Source organism: Heteronotia binoei, chromosome 15 (genome assembly GCF_032191835.1).
Source record: "Heteronotia binoei isolate CCM8104 ecotype False Entrance Well chromosome 15, APGP_CSIRO_Hbin_v1, whole genome shotgun sequence".
In the NCBI taxonomy this organism is placed as follows: domain Eukaryota; kingdom Metazoa; phylum Chordata; class Lepidosauria; order Squamata; family Gekkonidae; genus Heteronotia; species Heteronotia binoei.
The window spans coordinates 9683751-9702131 of NC_083237.1; the positions used below are offsets into that span (position 1 = coordinate 9683751).

The window sequence follows — 18381 nt, forward strand, 5'->3', positions numbered from 1 at the left end:
CGTCGCTAAGCCAGCGCAAACGTTTTCCTGCATCTTTGCGATTTCCGTTTGCGCTGGCTTAGCGACGGAAGTAGCCGGCGCTTCTGGGAGCGCCGGAGCTTCTGATGCGAAATCCAGGCAGATTCGCCGGCGTCAGGATGGTCGTGGCGCCAGTAAAACGTGAGTGGGAAAACGGCCCTTATATTTTTCAGCAAATGTACAAAAGAAAAACAAACGAACCAACCAACTGGAAGGAGGGGAGTCTTGCCTTCAAAATCTTGAGGTCACAGAGAAATGGCAAGGAGGGATTGGGGTGGGGGGCACAGCATCATTTTTTTTTTAAAAAAAAAATCAACATCTTAAAATAAGGTCAGCAACAAGGTCAGTTCTTCCCAATTGAATCAGCGCAGTTGTGGTTAACAGTTTAATCCCCTGTAGGAGTCTCTTGGCATTTATTGCAGTCATATCTGCCAATACATAGAAAAGGCATCAGATCATAGCGGGCAAGGAGTCCAACTGTAAACGTGACCAATGAGGTGTGACATTCAAAATTAAGAGGCTGGTACCAGAACAAACAAGTGCATACTGATTCCCCAAACCCAAGTGAAATTCAGTGATCCTCATGACTTTGGGAGTAAAAAGTAATACAACTAAATTGTACAAATAAAGCTGTTACGAAAAAAAAAAATCAGCCTTGTGTACTTCTCAGAAATTCTTACTGGAGTTGACAAAGGGTAGCTCTAGGAGCCGCCAGAAATTCTATGGTAAAACTTCTGGTGATTCCTACACCTACCCTTTGTCACTTCCAGTAAGAACTTCTGGTAGTGACACAAGCTTGTATTAAAAAAAAATAAATCCACCTCCTCTCAGATCAAATGATACCTGGGCATGGGGGATTCCCCAACCCCAATCAGAGCTTGGCAGCCCTGGTGCCATACCACGGACACTAACCAAACAGTGTCTGATGCACTTGTGGAGGCAAATGTTGAGAGGGATTTTTTGACTGTGAGTATAAATGGGCAATTTTCTCAGTGAAGGGTGGTAAGCAGTGGGGTGCCACAGGGCTCAGTACTGGGTCTGAAGCTTGTTCATTAATGATTTGGAGTTAGGAGTAAGCAGCAAAGTGACTAAGTTTGCAGATGACACTAAATTGTTCAGGGTGACGAGAACCAGAGAGGATCGTGAGGCACTCCAAAGGGATCTGTTGAGGCTAGCTGAGTGGGTGTCAGAATGGCAAATGAGGATCAACATGAAAAAAGTGCAAGGTAATGCACCTCAGGGCCAAAAATCCTAACTATAAATGCAAGTTGATGGGGTGTGAACTGGAGGAGACTGACCAAGAGAGAGATCTTGGGGTCGTGTAGATAACTTACTGAAAATGTTGAGATAGTGTGTGACTGCAATAAAAAAGGTCAACACTATGCTGGGAAATATTAGGAAAGGAATTGAAAACAAACCAGCCAGTATCATAATGCCCCTGTATAAATTGATCGTGCGGCCTCATTTGGAGTACTGTGTACAATTCTGGTCACCATGGTCACCACATCTCAAAAAAGATAATATAGCATTGGAAAAAGTGCAGAAAATGGCAACTAGGATGATTGGAACGCTTTTCCTATGAAGAAAGGTTAAAATGCTTTGGGGCTCTTAAACTTGGAGAAATGTTGATTGAGGGGTGACATGATAGGGGTTTACAAGATTATGCATGGGATAGAGAAGGTAGAGAAAGAAATCCTTTTCTCCCTGTCTCACAATACAAGAATTTGTGGACACTCAATGAAATTGCTGAGCAGTCAGGTTAGAATGGATAAAAGGAAGTACCTCTGAGCCTGCTTCGCCCTGAGCCTGCTTCGGTGGGGAGGGTGGGATATAAATAAAATTTAATTTATTATTATTATTATTCACCCAAAGGAAGTACTTCCATTAACACATGGAATTCTCTGCCACAGGAGGTGGTGGCAACTACAAGCATAGCAGTCTTCAAGAAGGTATTGGGTAAACACATGGAGTAGAGGTCCATCAATGGCTATTAGCCACAGCTAACTCTCTGTCTGGGACAAGTGATGTTCTGTATTCTTGGTGCTTGGGAGAGGCAACAATGTGAGGGGTTCTAGTGTCCTGGCCCCACTGATGGAGCTCCTGATGGCACCTGGTTTTTTTTGGTCACTTTGTAACACAGGGTGTTGGACTGGATGGACCATTGGCCTGATCCAACATGGCTTCTCTTATGTTCTTATGTTATTGCCTTGGAATTGATTGGATTGGTGACAGGCTGTCCAGAGAACGAACCACAAAAACAAACCACTCGAACTTCCACAGAAAAAAGGCAGTTTGTTTTTTGGGTTGAAGAATGATGCAACCAAATGAGCCATGAACCGGCTCTGTCCGTGCTTGAACTGTAGTTCATTTTTTTGTTCATGCCAATTCCTACTGGGTATTTGAAATGAGGATGCAACCTTACGGAGAGACACTAGGGAGTAAGTCCAATTGAATCAACCGGGACTTCTTTCTGAACGAACACACTTAAGATTCAGCTTCATATGAGCAATGTTCTACATCTTGGCACACGTAATCTAATAGAACATTTTAGGCTACAACTTTCCTGCTGGTGCAGTCTCATCTATGGGAATTTGGAATTGCCTTGAGGTCTTACTAAGAGCATAAGAGATCTGTAGCCAAAATTGCAAAGCAAAAAAAAAAAAAAGTCTGCAGATCTCTGAAGTCATTATTTCCCCCTGAAATTATGTACATTACTGTTGTTAGTACTCCTCCTGTGATGTTCAGAAGGTGGCTGAAGAGTTTGAATGAGGTTTGAATGTAGTGTCATTTTTTCCCCGTTGATAATTCCAAGAGGATTTGCAATTACAGACAGTATGTATTTAAAATGCTATTGATGGTAGGGATTACCTTTGTATGCTGCTCTTCAAAATATCACTCAGGCAACCACCATCAAAGATAGTTTGTTATGCTATAAATGACAATGGAAGAACCTACACTTTGAGAGAAGTTTTGGTGCCAGGATGCCAAGACTGGTGGTGTTACTGCTTCTGCTATCCCCCATGGAATGCCAAGTGGACTCTATGAAGTGCTCTGCAAGTGATCCCCTCCCAATTCCACATAAATTGTACCAAGCAGGGGACCTTCTTGTTGGTGGGATCACATCTCATATCGGTTACACTTTTCATAATATTTTGTTTAAAGAAAACCCATCACATAATTTGTTAACTGATCCACAGTAAGCAATGCTCTTCCTCCTTCATATTTTGAAATTAGGCAAATCACAAACTGCCTTCATGCAAGAAACAGAGAGAGAGAAAGAAACTGTGGAAATAGTCCACTCCCATCTCCTCCCTTTCAACTCCCTTCTGAATCTCTTTCTTATGGGGAGGGACTGTGGCTCAGTGATTTCTGCGTAGCAAGTAGAAGGTCCCATGTTTAGTCCCTGGCATCTCCAGGTAGAGGATCTGTCCATAGCTGATATGAAAGACCTCAGCTTGAGAACTTGGAGGGCCTCTGTCAATCTAAATAGACAACACTGACTTTGATGGACCATGGGCCTGATTCAGTATAAGGCAGCTTCATGTGTTCAAGTCTTTTGACAATCCATCTGGATTTTTCCCCCCATAATAACAGCTCTTTCTGTTTGGGTTGACTGCAACAGCACACTGTCCACAAAATGACCTGCTAAAATCATGCAGATTTTAATTGTTCTGGCTCTAGAGGAATGCGATTGTTATCTGAGAAACATTAGAAATGACCCCCCCAAAAGTGAAATAATAAAATTAGGCCAGAAGAGACAAATATTATAGTAAAATAGTACATTCTAACTTTTCCCTCCTTATTTAATCCTGTTTACAGTGTAGTGGTAAAGTTTTACCAGCATATTCTGGCTTTAGCCTTTGCCATAAAAGAGATCAATGAAAATATCAAGATCTTGCCCAATATTACACTTGGGTCCAACATCTATGACAGCTATAATGATGTGAGGATGACTTATTGTACCACTCTGGACCTGCTCTTCAAATCACAAAAGGTTGTCCCCAATTACAGATGTGGCACCCAGAAAACCTTCATAGCTGTCATTGGTGGATTTGGGTATGAGACATCCTTTCATATGGCGGAAATCTTAGCTCTCTACAAAATTCCACAGGTAAGGCTTATGAATTATAAGTGGCTTATACTTTGAGGTTGTCATTTTAAGACTTGTTTTGTGGTTCAAATGGATGGAAATGGAGAAATGACCAATAAAATATAAATTAAGGGAGGACTGACTAATAAAATCTAAATTAAATTATCACTTCATCTAGGTAAATTTACCCAGAAGACTAAATGGTTTTAAACATTCACTGAAATGTATTCCTCCACTTCATAAATACATAATATACAGACATTCTACCCAACTAATCTCTAAAATATTATTGTATTTCCTCATAGCTTACTTATGGATCATTTGCTTTTGAGGGGAATGATATAAAACATCTATCTTCCTTTTACTGCATGGTTCCCAATGAAAATAATCAGTACATGGGGATTATCCAGTTACTACAGCATTTCAAATGGACATGGGTTGGGCTTTTTGTTGTGGATGATGACAGTGGAGAACATTTCTTGAAGACCATAGAGACGCTATTTTTAAGGAATGGCATCTGTTTAGGTTTTGTTCAAGGCATTCAAAGCCACACAGGTTGGACTACATTAGATTACTATAATGACTTAATCTCAATAGTACATACTCCTTTTACTTTGGCAAACCCCCCAAATACCTTTATCCTCTATGGAGAAACTGTGATCCTTGTAAGGATGCTGACTCTGATGTTTTGGGGACATCCTTGGTATAGGGAAGATTCATCATATGGTAAAGTGTGGATCACAACAGCCCAGATTGATTTTGCTTTGGAAGGTACACAAAAGAGAGGAGATTTACATTTGTTCCAAGGTGCCATTTCTTTTGCAATACATTCAAATGAGATTCCAGAATTTTGGACATTTCTTCAGATGGTAAAACCTTGTTGGACACAAGCAGATGGCTTTCTTAAGGACTTCTGGGAGCAAGCGTTTGACTGCACACTTTTTAATCCCCAGAAAAATATGACTGATGGAGCATGTACAGGAGAGGAGAGTCTGGAGAGCCTTCCTCCAACTCTTTTTGAAATGCATATGACCGGTCATAGCTATAGCATCTATAACGCTGTCTATGCTGTAGCCCATGCTTTGCATGCCATGTACGCATCCAGCTCCAGTCGTGGAGCAAAGATGATTGGTCAACTAGGTGAACATCAGACTCTCGAACCTTGGCAGGTAATGTATGCACAATAAACAGCTTACTGTCATGGATCAAATAATCCAAGATGATACAACAACCAGTTTTCTCCTCCATGAATAACGGGTGAAAAACTGATGTATGCATTATTCATTCAGAATATTTTTGTAGTACTCATTTCTTCTTGGAGCCACAGAAAAGGAAGATTCAGATTTTAATTCTTCCACCATTGCAGAAATAGCAGCATTTTCAGAGCAGATAGATATGAAACGGCATAAGAGTGTTTTGACAAGGGAAATGGTTTGTAAGTTTAAACAGGCTCCAGTATGTAGTTAGTACCTCATTCCTTTGTTTTTTTACCCCCAACTAGCTCCACTGGTTTCTTCAAGGCATTTCATTTAACAACTCAGCGGGAGAAACAGTGTCCTTTAATGAAAACAGGGAAGTGGGAGCGGCATTTGATATAACAAACCTGGTGACATTTCCAAACAAGTCTTTCCAAAGGGTAAAAGTTGGAAGGATAGATCCTAAAGCTGCTAAAGGGAAAGAATTAATCATTCAGGATGACATGATTGTGTGGCACCAAACTTTTAACCAGGTATGGAATCTATGGCCTTCTTAGAGTTAGCCATGTTGCTGCAAAATCGTAGAGTCCAGTAGCAACTCTAAGACTAACACATTTTATTGTAGCATAAGCTTTTGAGAAATACAGCTCTCTTCATCAAATTCATGGAGGGTATGGAGAGATATATAAGTGGTAAGGGGAGTAGATGCAGAAAGTGAGTGCCATGTAAATGCAGAGAAGTTGCAAAAAGTAATTAATAAGAAAGGTAGAATGCACAATCCAGGCTTCTATTGATGAATCTGAATGGAATACCTGAAAGGGAAAGACAGTTGCTTCTGGTAGGGTCTTCTTAGGGTCATTGCATTCTCTGGATGGATGTTTTTCCATGCCAGGAGCTTGCTGTTTATTGTTACCCCTGTTACTGTGAACTGGTTCTATCAAGAAGTCATCGAAGTCCTGCTGTCCATGAGCTGGAAGGAGCCATATAGGTTATGCTCGTCAAACTTCTTTCTGTCACAGCAAATCTACATCATCTTGCCTTCAGAGGTGTCCGCAGATTGTCCTCCTGCGGTGCCTCTGATTCTGGCTTTTGGAGGGGTGTCACCAAACTGGCGCCCCCATAGAAAAGCCCTGGATGGGTTTTTCTTCGGCATGGGACTTTTGTGAGGAGCTAGGGGTTCAGCGGCAGCTGCCCCTGTGCTTCCTGCATGTTCTGAGGCTTCGCAGCCATGAAAGCTGGTGCACCAGCAGAAAAAGATGAATGCCCGACTGCATTCTTCCTTTCACTTTTCACAGTACGCCTTTAATGTAGCATCTTTCTACTCCTAATGTGGCAATTCTATTTGACAAGTAAGTGGCTTTTCAATACTGCTGGCTAATGGGTCGCTTTGCATAACAACGAGAGGCTAGCTCAAAGGAAGAGAAATGAGACCTCGAAAAGTCTACGAGCAATCTTGAGTAGCGCTAACTATTTAAATTGGATTGAATACAAATACTAAAATCAACCCAGATTATTATTGGACATATGCAAAAGAGACTATCATTAGGCTGCTATATGATCTGAACATAAAAAAAGATATATTTTAGAGAGATCTGTCTCTGTCACCTGACTGTATTTGATATGATAACATTTGAAATCTCAGCTGGAGCTTTAGTGGAATGTGGATTTAACAGGACCCTGAAGCTACTTTTCAACTTGGATTAAGAGACTGAGTTTGCCGTCAGAGAAAAATGGCACTGCCTAGCGAAATGTCTTATAAAAAAGATTTCTTGTGCAATATTAATTCTCTGAGACAGGATCTTGGCTCATTAATGCAGCTTATTAGAGAGCAGGTTTGTATTCTTATGCTGAAAGCTAGCAAAAAATGAAAATCTACAGGAGTTGAGTGCTAAAGAGATTCTGCTGATGTCAGTGGAATTGGAAAGGGAAAGTGTTACGCTCTGAAACCAACAAAAGAAACCCAAAATGGATCCCTATGTCGCAGCAGTAAAACAAAACCAGAAATTAAGATTCAGTGAAGTCATGAGGAGAGGAAAAAAATGGCGTTGGATTCTTCCTCTCATTGTTGATGGGGCAGGCCACATTGAGAAGAGAAAAGGCACATCCCGACCACCAAATTAAGATGTGGAAAGCTTTCAGGAAGAAGGATTTTGAAATTTTCTCAATCTTGTGGATGGCTGGATATGGAACTCTTACTAAGAAGTGACATGCAATTTTAAAAGGCAAAGTGTGATATTTGGGTCGCATTAAGTGGGTTGTCTCTGATGTAATATGATATGGAAGTTAAATGAATGTAAAAGTTTTAAATTTTGGGAAGAAGGATTCCTGAATTTTGATTTTTCTTTCTTTTTTGTTGGTAAACAAATATACAGTTATTAATAATGAATAGATACGTGAATTTAAAAGAACATGGGAGATCCTAAAGAAGGAAGGGAGTTGTTAAAACTTTAACTAAATATATAGTTAATTTGGATTAATGCTAAAGAGTGCAGATAACACATTTTTTTTATATAGCAAATTTATTCATAGTATGTTTAATTGGGGAAAATGCTCATATTGATATAAGAGTTGGAATAATTGTTGAAAAGCACAATTGTTTTGTAATCTGGTAGATTTTTTTCTAACATGCTTCTTTGGAGAAACTGTTTAGACTGAGATAGACAAATTATTAAGTTGTATTTTCTGCAATTTTTTTTAAAGATAAAGATATGATTTCTATGTGGTTAATTTAATAAGGATTTTGTTAAACCAACAATTTAATTTGTGCTTAATAGGGTTAAGCTAAATCAGGCAAATTGGTGCTGAGATGGTTTTGGATTTTTTTTCTTAACTTTATATACCTATTTGTGTTCAAGAAGAATTGTTTAGATTCATATTGCTAGTATTAGTTTGTTAAAAACTTTATGTAATGAAAGAAAGGATGGTAAAATATATGGATATATACTTGCAGGTAGAATGATTTGGGTAGTCTATTTGGAGGTAGAATTATAATTGGTATAATCTTTTGCACTGCTTTATCTTTTGCACTGCTTTATCTTTTTATAGTTAAAACCAATAAAATTATAAAAACAAAAAAAGAACAAATGTCAGGTGTTTGAGAACATCAAGTCATGAATGTCAGATGTTTCAGAGTCACAAGACAGGAAGGAAGGAAGGAAGGAAGGAAGGAAGGAAGGAAGGAAGGAAGGAAGGAAGGAAGGAAGGAAGGAAGGAAGGAAATAGATAGGGAGAGGGAGGTAGAAGTAGAAAGAAAGCAACTTTAACTTTTAATTCATTATCCAAGCTGCCAGCTAGCTTGGCTTGAAGACAAATGCCTTTCTCAAACCAGTCAATGTGGTGGTGGGCAGTTTTCCCTCTAAGCTGAGTTATCGTGAGCTGGCTCACAGATTTTTAGCCTCCAACTCACACCTTTTTGCCTTCGCTCAGGAAGGATGACCCTAGAGCACACTAATTTATACAGCAGTTCCCAACTTTAATGCCAGTAGCTCACAAAGTAGAATTTTTGCTCACAAGACTCTGCAGCTTAAAAGGAACATTGGTGGTGGGGGCTTCAAGAGCCACCCAATATGTGTGAAGGAGTCACAAGTGGCTCCCAAACTGCAGTTTGGCCACCCCTAGCATATGGCAACCCTGTAGGGCTTTCAAAGAAAGTGGCTTTCAGAAGCATTGCTCAGTGGTTTCCCATCCAAATATAAACCAAGGCTGACCTTGTGTAACTTTCAAGATTGGACAAGATCTGGCTGGCCTGGGCCATACAGGTCAGGGATCTACTCACCCACCCCAATTTTGTTCTTATAGCATCCTAAATCAGGAGACTCCTATTGAACCCAGATCACTGGGTGTCATAGTTGAGTGAGGATTTGAATCCAGGTCTCCCAGATGTCAAATATATCAATTTTTCTCATAAATTTAAAAGCAATTAGAACCTGCAAGTAAAAAAGGAGCCGTTTCACTAATACATAGAGTGAGGTAAAATGTTGTCACAATCTATGATTGACCACTAGTTGTCCTTACTTCTTCAGGATGAAACACCATGTTGAGCAGATGCTTTGTTACCTTCCGTTTCCAGATTTTCCTCATCTGAGCAAAATAGTTCAAAATAACCTGTGTCACATTCGAGAAAGAAATAGCAGATTGTTGCTCATTTAATGTCTGGCATGTGTTCCGAATGCTGTTTTTGTATATGATGATGCAGCACAAAATATTTAATTTCTCTGTTCTTAAACTCTAGTCATGTTTCTGAATAGGTGCTGCCCCTTTCAATTTGTAATGACTATTGTCAGCCTGGTTATCGGAAAGAAAAGAAGGAAGGGGAGATATTTTGCTGCTATGATTGTGCTCCTTGCCCAGAAGGGAAGATTTCGAACCAGAAAGGTAGGTAACGTTCAGGGCAATCAGAAACAATTATCTACAGAAATCAGTGGATTTAGAAAGGTACACACTGTGGACCCACAAGAACTTGCAAGGGCATCTCATTTCCCCCCTGCCGCACTGTTTTCTTTTTCATCTCTCTGAATACCTCATAGCCTTCCCCTTTCTTTGCCTCCTTTGTTCCCTCCTTCAGCACAGAGTTCCACCAGGTTGGGACCAGGGCTAAAAAAGGTGGTGACAGCCAGATATTTTTGGAACCAGAGACCACCAGGGACCACCAGTAGATTGCTATCTGATGGCAAAGTGGTGAGGAACCCACAAGGACTTGTTGGGCCCACCTCACTATCCCCTAAACCCCCCTCCCCATACTACTTCCTCTTTCCCTCCTCCTGGCAACCCCCATAGTATCACCTTTCCTTGCTTCTGTTTCTGTTTCTGCTTTGATATTTGTTATATTGCTATTTATGTCCTTCATTTATATTCTGCCTTTCTTTGAAATGGGAACTAAAGAAGATGACATCATTCTCCCTTCTTCCATTTTATATTCACAATTAGGATTGCCAATCCCTAGTTGGAGACAGGGGATCCCCTGGTTTTATTTATTTATTGTGTGGGCTTATATTCCACCCTTTCCCATAGACGGGCTCAAGGCAGATCACAGCATATAAAATAACAATAAAAAACCTTCAGATCAAAGTTAAAGCACCGCATTACAATTGAGCAGTAAAAACAATAAATAAAATGCACCACCGGGGGACAGGGCACAGCATATCAAGTAACCAGTTTAAGGCCCACGTTAAACGATGGTATTAGCAATAGGATAACATAATGTCACCACAAAGGCACCACAATGCCCTCCTCCTGTTTCAGGTGTATTGGAACATTAATTGGTTCCAGCTCCTTTTGCGCTATGGCCTGATTAGCTGTCTTCCATCTGAAAAGGAGTAATTTGATTGTTTAAATTGTTTATTTACTTCTAATTTTATTGCCCATTGTTATTGTTTAAGTCTTTTGTGATCCGCCCTTAGCCTGCTTGCGGGATAGGGTGGACTAGAAATTAACAAAAATAAATATCAGAAAGTATGTCGTGGGGGGGGGGGGTGGTTGAATCTGCTGGGCACTTCACTATACCCTTTGGAAACTGATCCCCGTAGGGTATAGGGATCTCCATAGGGTATAGTGAAGAACTGATTCATAGGTATCTGGGGCTCGGGGTGGTGTGGTGGTGGTTTATTTTGAAGTAGAGGCATCAAATTTTCAGAATAGCATCTGGTCCCTCTTCTCAAAAAAGGTTTTTTTAAAAAAAAATATTGGACCAGGGGTCTAATTCTATGAGCTCTAAAAGAAGGTGCCACCATCCTATATTATTTCCAGTGAAGGGAAGGCATTTAAAAGGAGCACGGTCCCTTTAAATGTGATGGTCAGAACTCCCTTTGGAGTTGTGTTTGTCACAACCTTGCTCATGGCTCTACCCCCAAAGTCTCCTGACTCCACCCCATAGTCCCCAGATATTTCCTGAATTTAACCAGGCAACCTTAATTCACATCAACCCTGTGAGGTAGGTTCAGCAGAGAATGTGTGATTGGCCCAGTGATTTTCCATAACCCAGAGATTTCCCTCAGCCTGGGTCTCCCAGTTCCCATTCTGAAACTCTCACTACTACACCACATTGACTTTCATGGGTAGCTGCTGTCGAAAAATGCAAGTCAGTTATGGAGGTCATCCAGTGATTGCTGCCATGCCTGGCCCTGAAGAATTCTTCCTCAGAGGCCAAAACAGCCCTGGAAAGAGGCCGGCCCTCTGCCTTTTCCTTACAGATCCCCAAGCTTGAAAGCTGGCAATACTGCTATAGTTATCTAGACTTTCCTTAAAAAAACAAAACAAAACAAAAAAACCCTATTGATTCTGCTTCTGTAATTTTGGAGTCTTTAAACTCCCCCGTTAGTTTTAAAAGCTGGAGCTTTTTCTGGTTTGTAAAAACAGTAGCTTGCCGCAATGTTCATGGAAGCCCTAAAGGTGATGTTCAGTAAGAGCTTTAAAAAAAAAAAAAAAACTATTCAGGGGAGTTTTATGTGTTCTGATTTAAAAAAAAAAACACCAAGAAAGTGAAGCTCAACCATCAGTTATGACTATTGATAATAAAGTAACAATAACGCAGTGACAGTGAAAATTCAGAAAACAGTCTCAAAGTTCCTTCTAAGCTGAGTTTGTGTCAGCTAGCTCAGTTTTTTTTTACCCTCTGGCTCACACCTTTTTTGGTTTAGCTCACGAAAATGGCCCCAGGGCAAACTAATTTATGCAGTAGCTCACAACTTTAATGCCAGTAGTTCACGAAGAAGAATTTTAGCTCACAAGTCTCCACAGCGTAGAGGGAGTATTGCCCATCAAGATCCCACAGGAAAGGCATCCATAAGACTTAGCCCCAGCTAACCATGTATGAATTGACACTGAGATGGATCTGTTCAACTTTTTTCCTACAGACATGGTTGACTGTATTAACTGCCCAGAAGATCTATATCCAAGCATGGACCGGGATCGCTGTATTCCCAAGACAATAAGCTTTCTGTCTTATAAGGAACCTTTAGGGATCAGTTTAACTTCTGCTGCTGTTTGTTGTTCCCTGATTACAATCTCAGTGCTTGGGACTTTTATTAAACACAGTGATACTCCCATCGTAAAAGCCAACAACCGAGATACCACCTACATTCTCCTGACCTGTCTCCTGCTCTGCTTTCTCTGCTCTTTTCTGTTTCTTGGAAAACCTAGGAAAGAGACCTGCTTCCTCCAACAGTCTGCTTTTGGCATCATCTTTTCAGCAGCGGTGTCTTGTATGTTGGCCAAGACCATCACTGTCATCGTAGCTTTCATGGCCACCAAGCCTGGATCCAACATGAGGAAATGGCTGGGGAAAAGACTGAACAACTCTGTTGTTATTGCCTGCACCCTTATGCAAGTGGGAATTTGTGTGGTGTGGCTTAGAACCTCTCCCCCTTTTGCAGCTTTTGACACACAATCTCTGAGTAGAGAGATTGTGGTAGAATGTAATGAAGGGTCTGCCGTTATGTTCTACATTGTCCTGGGCTACATGGGACTTCTGTCCATCATCAGTTTGACTGTGGCCTTTCTAGCCCGAAAGTTGCCAGACCGTTTCAATGAAGCCAAGTTTATCACATTCAGTATGCTACTCTTTTGCAGTGTTTGGGTGTCTTTTGTTCCCACCTACCTGAGCACTAAAGGGAAATACATGGTAGCCGTGGAGATCTTCTCTATCTTATCCTCCAGTGCTGGGTTACTGACTTGCATCTTTTGCCCAAAATGCTATGTTATTCTGCTGAGGCCAGAGATGAACAAAAGGGAACATCTTACAATTAGAAAACATTAAAGAATCCTAACCATATGTTTCTTCAGGTTGGTAGGAAATCACACTCCATGTTTGCTGGTTGAGGCAAGGCTTGGACTGCCAAGATCAAAGTGGCTCCTATTGGTTCTGTGATGTCCTTGCTATTTCTTGGTAATAGAAAACTTTGAGTTTATGTGATATGTCATCCTGCATCATTTAGACCTTGGCTCTGGCTGATGAAGACAACCTGATCTTTATGTCAGCCTTCCTCTGTTTATTCAGATTCTTTCATGTAATTATTTAGATTCTTTCATGTAATGACCCCAGCTTACTCAGATTGCCAGTGCGTCTACCTAAATGGCTTCTTTTCCAAAAGACATGCCACCATTAAGCTGCTTCTTCTGTCACAGTCAAAGTGCCTCACAGTCTATGTGGACCTCTACTGATACCATGGACAGCAATTGCTAATCTGACTAGACATTTCTGATCTTGATGGGCCAATGGTGTGATTCCATATAAAGGAGCTTCAATTTAAATCCCCAACATTTCTCTGTTCTTTTTGCCAACTGGCTTTGTTAAGGGAATATGTTTGCTTTGCAGCAACTCTTCTTGCAGTAATTCTCAGAAAGTAATCACAATTGTTCAAAAATCTTGCAGTAATTCTTAAAAAAAAAAAAAGAAGTATGTCACTGACCTTGTACTCTTTTTGAAGAGTTACTGCAAGATGAACAGATTCCTGACAAAACCTGTTCATAAACACTTACGGCTTTTTTTTGGGGGGGGGGGGATTTTACCTGATTTTTTTATTTATTTCAAAAATAGCATGTATAAATGGGTCCTGTAACAACATTCAAACTAACTCAAATAACTACTTACAAAGTCGTCTAGAAGTAGATCAGGTTACCTGAATAATTTAATAAACTAATAATAAAATATAATTTTATCTGTTTTTGCACCATCAGCCTTGACCTTTTTTTTTCTTTAAATATACTGTGAATGGTAAAGTCCTTATTTTCTTCTTACTGGAGGAAGTGTAATCAAAATTGGTGTTTCTTGGCATGCTTCAAATGCTGGCTTGGATGAACAAATCTTTAGATCCAGAGTAGAGTTGCCCAAATACATTCCAATCTGAATAAATATAAAGGATGATGATATTTTTGAGGAATTATGCCAACTGTATAAATCAGCTAGTTGAATCCAACTTGATTGTCTTGTGTTTTCATTTGGGAGAGGCACTAGGGCCAAAACTGTCAAGTCTCCAAATTCAATAACGAGTCGTTGTTGAAACAAAGTAGCTAGTGTATTGATAAGGATGTACTTGGCTAAATTCAAATTGAAAGACTAAAGATCATTCAGTACAATGCCATCATATAAGGTACACTTCCAAGTGATTCTTAAGGGAGGGGCACTATGTAGGGCACATTCACACATTGATGTTACAATTTCTTTCTCAGGCCGGCTTTGGCCATAAGTGTCTTTGGCTCCAACCTCCCCCTATGCCTAGCCTGAGAAGGCACAGATTATAGCTTCACATATTCCCATTTCAAAGCAAGGCTACATAACAAAGGAAAGGGAGGGGAGTAGGGAGAGGTTTAGCTAGCAGCACTGAAATACAGACAGGCTTTACCCAGAAGGCTCTTTGCCTGAACCAAAGTTAAGTGCAGGCTTGACCAAGGTTTTACAGAGACTTGACAAAAACTCTTCTTTCCTCAGGGATTCCTGGAAGCTCTAAGGCCCATTGTGAAGGAAAATACAATAGGCTCTAGAGTGCCCACCACCCTTGCTGTCTTACCCACCTACCCAAGTGAAAGCACTGACTACCCCCCCCACCTCAGGGGGAGCTGATCTCTGCCATCTAAAGAGCATTAGTAAATCTGAGTGATCTTCAGTGGATCTTCAGGAGGAAATGGCATTGTACCTGTCTGAGGGCAGAGCGAAGGGGCAGCAGGCATTTAGCTGACACTGTCCAGCAACATTCACATCTCTTAAAATATATAAGATCGTGCTGCTAATGATTTTTTTTTTAAACGATTGGGCTCATGTAGGGGCTGCTCACATCATTAATAGCCCAGGTACAACAATATAAATTCTCCTATCTGGTATCCCTCCCCCAACCAACACTGCTTCCTTGATAACAGTTCATTTCTCTGTCAATATCAAAAACTGCCTTAAACAGGATTAGATGTATCAGTGTTGTCAGCAATGAAATCAGTGGTTACCATGCATGGCCTGATTTTCCTGTTGGCGATTAATCATTCTGCAAAGCTGGGCAGCTCTTGATTGCTGCTAATTAGCTACTAATGGGCAGAAGGAATTGCTAGTTGGGATTGGAGGGGGAAACAGCATTTAGTGCCAAAGGTGCCACTAACAGCCTGAACTTCCACCATGTCATTATCTCCACCTGCAATCAGCCACATCCGTGCAAATTCACTTATCCTGACCAAAGCCTCAGTCCCTTTTCAGGTTCTAGCAAACATTCAATAAGTCTGAAGTGGTTGATAATAGAACACTCTCAATACGCTTCGTGCTGAGAGATGGGATGGCAGAGCTCAGTGGATCTGATCTCTTGTGTCTGCTTTCAGATTGGAGTCCATGCAACGTCAGCAAGAATTCAAGAGGCATGTGGTCAGAACTGAACGAGTGGCAGAAATAAGGCAGACATGTATTTTTTTTCACAAACAGCCACTTTCCAAAGTAGGCTATGAGCTTGCTGATGGGCACAAGAAAGCTCTGGAGGGAAGCATTGCGGCCTGGGTGCTCAGGCTGGCATTGCTGCTTATGCCGTTTTCTCTCATGGAGTGGAGAGGACACGTTTTGAAGTGCTCAAAGCCTGATCCTCTCCCTGTTCCTCACGAGCAGTTCCAGCCTGGGGACATCCTCCTGGGTGGGATTACTTCTCTGATCACCTACAATCATCACAAATTGGATTTTATGGATCATCCTTCAGAGAAACTCATTCAGGTTCCAGCATAAGCCAAATTATCTTCTACCATATCAACCTGGCCAGACTGTATGCCTAACAGAACTATTTATATGTATTTTTGAGACCCACTTTGTTGTAGTCGGACTATGGATTTGGACTCCAATTCTTCCCCCAGTCAGGAATGACTTTGGGACAATCCATTTTTTTAATCAGCCTAACCTATTCCATAGGATTTTATCAAAATGAAATAGGAGAATGGTATATATCATCCCTGAGGAAGGACTGGATGAGTGTCTGATAGCAACACTAAAGATACACATGAGAGTATCCTCACAAAAGCAGCAACAGTCCAGTTTCCATGCAAATTGCAGCATAAGGAACACAATTGGGTAATCCCAGTATTTTCCTCAAAAAGAAGGATTGTAGGCCTTCAGTGGTGTGATCGAACGCACTGATCCATATGGGGGCACCATATATGAGTTGGGGGCTAGATTGAAAGCTCTTAGGGCCATAGGGCCATATCGGTTCCCTTTCAGATAAAAAAAACGGGCAATAGCCAAGGCACTAGTTCTTGCCACTGTTAGAGCGCACTTGCGATGGGTTGCCCAGCTCCCATTGCAGGAAAAATTAATTCCCAGATATTTGGTAGTTTTGACCTGTTCAATAGGGTTTCCCTGGACTGACCATAATTGTTGCTTCCAAGATTTAGAGAAAACTAAAATCTTTGTTTTCCCATAATTCAGGGTTAATTCATTGTTATTGAGATAGGTCATAACTTGGTATAATAGACGCCTCAATCCAGTTTGGGAACATGACAGTAAGACGGCATCATCCGCATATAAAAAGATGGGAACGTGACGGTGAGCAATTTTAGGGGCATGCCCATCGATTGCATATAAAACAGGGGCTAGATCATTTAAAAAAAGATTAAAAAGTGCTGGGGCAAGGATACAGCCCTGTTTTACACCCTTACAAATTGGAATTTCCGAAGTTAGATTTCCCTGAAGGTTGTACTTAACTTGACAGCTGGAACGTGTATACAGTTTTTTTAATCAAGGTAAGCAATCTGGGATCCATGTTCATCCTGGCCAACTTAACCCAAAGCAACTCTCTAGGAACTGAGTCAAATGCCGCCTTGAGGTCCAAAAAGGCAGCAAAGAGTTTGTTGCCAGATTTCCCACTGTATTTAGAAACTAGGTGTGATAAAACGACACAGTGGTCAAGGGTGGATTTACCATGGCGAAACCCTATTTGTTCTGGGCCTAGTATGTTGTTTGTTGTCAGCCAGCTTTCTTTTTTCACTAGGAGGTGTTTAGCATAAAGCTTGCCGACAACTGATAGGAGGCTAATCGGCCGATAGTTCTCAGGTAATGAAGGATTGCCCTTTTTATGGATGGGGACAATGATTGCATTGGTCCATGTCCTGGGCATTATTCCAGTGCTATTTATCATAGTAAACAGGGCAGCCAGGGGTGGAGCCCACCATTCTGGGTGGAACTTCAATAGCTCTGGAATGACTGCATCAGGGCCAGGGGTGGTAGGTTAAGACCAGGTCGCAGGTCTACCCTGCCAGTTTGGTGTAGTGGTTAAGTGTGTGGACTCTTATCTGGGAGAACCGGGTTTGATTCCCCACTCCTCCACTTGCACCTGCTAGCATAGCCTTGGGTCAGCCATAGCTCTGGCAGAGGTTGTCATTGAAAGGGCAGCTGCTGGGAGAGCCCTCTCCAGCCCCACCCACCTCACAGGGTGTTTGTTGTGGGGGAGGAAGGGAAAGGAGATTGTGAGCCACTCTTCAGAGTGGAGGGCGGGATATAAATCCAATATCTTCATCTACCTCACAGGGTGTCTGTTGTAGGTGAGGGGGGAGGTAAAGGAGGTTGTGAGCCACTCTGAGACTCTTCGGAGTGGAGGGTGGAATATAGGTCCAATATCTTATCTACCTCACAGGGTGTCTGTTGTGGGGGAGGAAGGTAAAGGAGATCGTGAGCCGCTCTGAGACTCTTCGGAGTGGAGGGTGGGATATGAATCCAATATCTTCTTCTTCTTAAGTGGTCCCCTTTTCTAAATTATTTTACTAGTGGTAATATTGGTCAGGGTGTGTCTAATTCTAGTTTATTGGTTTGATATTAATAAGTACCAAATATTTTTATATCTAATATTAATATGTAACCATCTATTTGTAAAATGTCAATTTTGGCTTTGTATAATTGTTAGCTTGTATATGATTTCTGAAATAAAGTTGTTCTGAACCAGGGGGGGAAAAGGCCAGATGACCCTTGAGGTCCCTTCCAGCTCCGTGTTTCTATGTTTCCCTGTTGTTAATAATTTTGGAGAACTGAGCAGCCATTGCTTACTGAACTTCAAAGGAGCAAAGAAAACTGCTGCAAAGTATTTTGGTGGGGAGTGGATAGGCTTTAATACCAAAGGTGCCAGTAATGATCTG

General features: G+C 41.2%; 1 protein-coding gene across 1 annotated transcript; it reads left to right on the forward strand.

The window, feature by feature from the left end:
• The first annotated feature begins 1209 nt into the window (after positions 1–1209).
• LOC132584693 (vomeronasal type-2 receptor 26-like) lies at positions 1210–13057 on the forward strand. The gene is made up of 4 exons (XM_060256592.1): positions 1210–1244; positions 3838–4129; positions 9552–9678; positions 12156–13057. The coding sequence occupies exons 1-4, from the start codon at positions 1210–1212 to the stop codon at positions 13055–13057; spliced, it is 1356 nt and encodes a 451-aa protein (XP_060112575.1).
• Positions 13058–18381: the final 5324 nt, after the last annotated feature.

Excerpts from the sequence above, each read along its gene's own strand:
- LOC132584693 (XM_060256592.1), top strand. The coding sequence starts at position 1,210 with ATGGCAAATGAGGATCAACATGAAAAAAGTGCAAG. Across the intron at positions 1,245-3,837 it reads CAACATGAAAAAAGTGCAAG|TGTAGTGGTAAAGTTTTACC; the intron begins GTAATGCACCTC and ends TCCTGTTTACAG. Across the intron at positions 4,130-9,551 it reads CTCTCTACAAAATTCCACAG|GTGCTGCCCCTTTCAATTTG; the intron begins GTAAGGCTTATG and ends GTTTCTGAATAG.